Source organism: Citrus clementina, unplaced genomic scaffold (genome assembly GCF_000493195.1).
Source record: "Citrus clementina cultivar Clemenules unplaced genomic scaffold, Citrus_clementina_v1.0 scaffold_5, whole genome shotgun sequence".
In the NCBI taxonomy this organism is placed as follows: domain Eukaryota; kingdom Viridiplantae; phylum Streptophyta; class Magnoliopsida; order Sapindales; family Rutaceae; genus Citrus; species Citrus x clementina.
The window spans coordinates 7,664,248-7,668,519 of record NW_006262201.1 but is presented as its reverse complement, the minus strand read 5'-3'; the positions used below and the strand labels follow the sequence as shown (position 1 = coordinate 7,668,519).

The 4,272-nt window shown below is 34.6% G+C and overlaps 1 protein-coding gene and 1 non-coding gene across 2 annotated transcripts in view; both read right to left on the bottom strand.

Moving 5' to 3' along the window:
* Positions 1-452: 452 nt before the first annotated feature.
* LOC112098747 lies at positions 453-559 on the bottom strand. The gene has a single exon (XR_002905856.1). It is a non-coding gene; the product is annotated as a small nucleolar RNA R71 (small nucleolar RNA).
* Positions 560-706: 147 nt separating this feature from the next.
* The window catches only part of LOC18040611, a 4,487-nt gene continuing 921 nt past the window's right edge, over positions 707-4,272 (bottom strand). Inside the window, exons 3-4 of the mRNA XM_024183430.1 lie at positions 984-1,064; positions 707-840 (exon numbers count right to left, since the gene is read on the bottom strand). Of these exons, the coding sequence (XP_024039198.1) occupies positions 707-840; positions 984-1,064 (215 nt within the window). The remainder of the gene's footprint in view (positions 841-983; positions 1,065-4,272) is intronic.

Sequence of the window (4,272 nt, the reverse complement as noted above, 5' to 3'; positions counted from 1 at the left end):
TCAATGTACATGAAGGTCTGAATGGACAACATCTTCACAGGCAACTAGGGAACAACAACATTATTCACATGGCGAACGATAGAGATAGAGCCATTTGAGACTATGCAGTGTTGACTTCTCAAGCCATACATCCGGGAATAGTTAGACACGACGTTCAAGCTGACAATTTTAATCTCAAACTAGTGATGTTTCAAATGTTGCAAACAGTGGGACAATTTAATGGACTGATATCAGAAGATCCTCATTTACATCTTAAACTATTTTTAAAAGTGAGTGATGCTTTCAAGATTGCTGGAGAATCGCAGTAAGCATTGAGACTCATACTTTTCCTATTTTCTTTAAGAGATCGAGCAAGAACATGGTTGAATTATTTACCACCTAATTCGATCACTACATGGAATGACTTGGCTGACAAATTTTTGATGAAATACTTTCTGCCAACCAAGAATGCAAAATTGAGGAACAAAATCACATCTTTCCATCAACTTGAAGATGAGAGCTTGTATGATGCATGAGAAAGATTTAAGGAGTTACTCAGAAGATGTCTTTATCATGGCATTCCTTGCTGCATGCAGTTGGAAACTTTCTACAATGGTCTCAACCCAAGCACTAGATTGATGGTAGTCGCTTAAGCAAATAGGGCCTTGTTATCTAAGTCTTACAACGAGACTTATGAAATTTTGGAGAGGATAGCCAATAATAACTATCAGTGGCCATCAACCAGATAAACTGCAGTAAGAGAACCAATAAGAGTCCATAACGTAGATCCCTTGATGGCATTGTCAGCCCAAGTAACCTCATTAACAAATATAGTAAAGACTATGACTACTGCTCCAGCAACTGTCAACCAAGTTGCCAGGGTCTCTTATGTTTATTGTGGAGAGGGCCACTTATTTAACAATTGTCCTGAAAATCCAGTGTCAATCATCTATGTGGGCAACTTCAATAGACAGAACCAGAACAATCCATATTCAAACACTTACAATCCTGGATTGATACAACACCTGAACTTTTCATAGAGTAATCAGAATCAGCCTGCTTCAGCACCCATGGATAGAACGGACCTGCACAACCACCTGGATTTTATCAACCAAATCAAGGGCAGAGAAGCATCAACAATGATCAACTCAGCTCCCTTAAAGCTTTGATTAAGGATTATATTGTGAAGAATGAAGCAGTTGTCCAAAGTCATACTGTATCTTTCAGAAAACTGGAAAATCAAATTGGACATTTTGCTACAGTATTAAGCAACAGACCTCAAGGTAGTTTACTCAACAACACAGAGGACCCAAGAAGAGAAGGAAAAGAACATTGTAAAATAATTAACTTGAGATCTGGAAATGATGTTGATAGTCTAGTTGGTGTACCAAAAAGAAGAATTGAGTCCAACAAAGGCCAAGAAGACACTCAAGTAGAGGAGGAGTCACAGTCTTCAACTTTTTAGAATGCAAATCCGCACAGTTCTGCTACAACATCTGCAGAAAGTTATGATCCAACACCTGGTGGTGAGGAAGCTACAGCATCAACAACAACAAACCCGAGTAGAGCAAAAGAGAAGCAGTTTGCACAACCTGCTGCAGCACAGTAGTTTAGGCACCCACCACTCTTTCCTCAAAGGTTCCAGAGACAACAACAAGACAAGTAGTTCAGCAAAATCTTAGGAGTGCTAAAACAATTATATATCAATATCCCTTTTGTGGAAGCTCTAGAGGAAATGCTGAATTATGTGAAATTTTTGAAAGATATTTTGACAAAGAAGAGAAGACTTGGAGAATTTGAAACAGTTGCTCTAACGCAAGAGGGTAGCCGCATGCTTCAGAGTAAGATACCGCAAAAGATGAAGAATCCAAGAAGCTTCACTATCCCATGCTTTATTAGTGTTTAAGCAATTGGAAGTTAGTGAATGTAGACCAACAACAGTGACTTTACAACTTACTGACAGATCTCATGCCTATCTAGAAGGGAAGATTGAAGATGTATTGGTAAAGGTGGATAAATTTATTTTCCCAGTAGATTTCTTAGTGCTAGACTTTGAGGCAGACAAAGAAGTGCCAATTATTCTAGAGAGACCTTTCTTATCCACAGGAAAAACTCTATTTGACATCCAAAAAAAAGAGCTAACTATGCGAGTCAATCAATGCTGGTTACATTTGATGTGCTAGAAGCTATGAAAAGTCCAGATGAGATTGAAGATTGTAATATTATCAGTGTCGTGGATTTTATTGTAACAGAGAGATTACACAGTTGCTGTAGTAAGAAAGAAATCAATGCTGTAACATTCAAAAAACTTGATGATAAATATCGTGGAGCAGCCAACATAGCATGGTCAAGAGAGAAGCAACTCGTGAGAAATGACAAACATTTTGAATCTTTAGCCCTCTTAAATAGATCAAGAGAAGAGCTTGGTAGATGTATTAGGGCGATAGTGGAAGGCTATTGGATAAGGGATCCAACATGAGAAATCAAGGATGGTTAGGCTGAAGGACCTAAAATCAAGCGTTAATTGGGAGGCAACCCAATGAGTAGGAAAGTTATTTTAGATTTTTCTTTCAACATTAAGTCTAATTTTGCATATTTTTAATTCACAGTTTTTGTTATTTTGAATTTATTATTTAATTTCTTTTCTTCTTTTTTATTTTCTTGCAGCATATATATATATCTAAAAGGGCTAAGAAACTAACATGAGTTGTTACAACATTACATTGGGCAATGATTCTCATACATCAGGACAATTTGTTGTTGTTACCGTAGCATCAAAATTGATTGCTGTAGTAGGGATTTTTTTACCGTTGCAGTGACAAAGTTGTGTCCTTTTCGGCGTATAATATACTGTTTCGAAGCTTGCGATGAGATGAACAAAATCCAAAACTGCAGAAGCTGTTCTGCCCCATGGTTGAACCGGAAATTTTATTTCTTTCTTGGTCATTTCCTAGTTTTAAGATTTTTCACTATTTTTCCTGATTCTTCTAGAATTTTTATCTTTTTTTACTAGAACTCGGAATTGAGTTCCTTTTTTTTTTCCTTTTTTTATTTTGATTAGGAAAATTTAATTATCATATTAGAATTTGGATTTACCTATTTTAGTAAATTCACGTTTTTTAGGCTTGTTATAAAAGAGGCTCAAAACCCGAGTTTTATCTATTCAGACTTCACAACAAAACTTATTATTATTCAAAAACCTTTGTCTACGTTTCTGTTTCGTCACATGGTCTTTTGAATGGCTAAACTAAGAATCATAGAATTAATATCATTTCATTCTATTGTCTACTGTGTTGCTAATAGTTAAAGATAGTGGACAAATGACGTTAAGAGGAAAAAAATACAAACAGAAATTAAGCTCTGCATTTTTTTAAGCCTCTGATGTTTTTTAGTTCATTAATTTCAATAAACAACGAAGACTCAACTAACAAAAACCATTTAAGAAACACTATCGGGTCAAGTCTGGCATACAAAGTATGTCAAGATTCTAAATAATAAATTGCCTATTTAGTCAATTAATAGAGCGTCAAAGATTGTTAAGTCAATTAATATATCAGGTAACTGTACTGAGTAAAATAGCCTGCTTAGATTAGATAGATCTATTATCAAATAATGAAGAATATTTATCGATCCAACTGAAATTAAAGAACCCAAAACATAAGATCAATTGTGATTTATTAATGACATTTCCAAATACAGAATCAATCAAAGACCTCGCGAGAATTCACATCTCAACCACCACTTCTATGTATCGTCGTTAGTCCAGGAAAAGGAGGTAGATACAACCTAGAATATTGATAAGAATTCACAAATATGGCTGATGTCAAAGTCATTATACATGTTTATATGGCAAGAATCATCGCCGTTATAACTTTATGACATGCATAAATGGTAAGAAATCATAGCCATTATGAGTTATATATTTGGAAGATAAATCGACGCTTTATGATGATTGATTTCTTAATTTTATGTATTGCATTCTTTGAGCAATTTGAAATCATAAGAGTAAAATTCTCCATTGCTGTATGTTTCTCAGATATCATTCCAGTATTTCAAATCAATTACGAATGTGTACAGAAAAATCGACAACAATTTATAGTCTACCGGAAACGTAAATTCGTAGATTGATTATATCTAGAATTGAACTCCCAAATACAAATCTAACAAAGGAATAACCTCATCCAGATTAAACTGTCTAAATGAATTCCATCCTTACACGAGGTTTATTAAATATATATATATATATATATCCAGAACAACCAAAATAAAAAATAAAAAGCCTATTTTTTTATC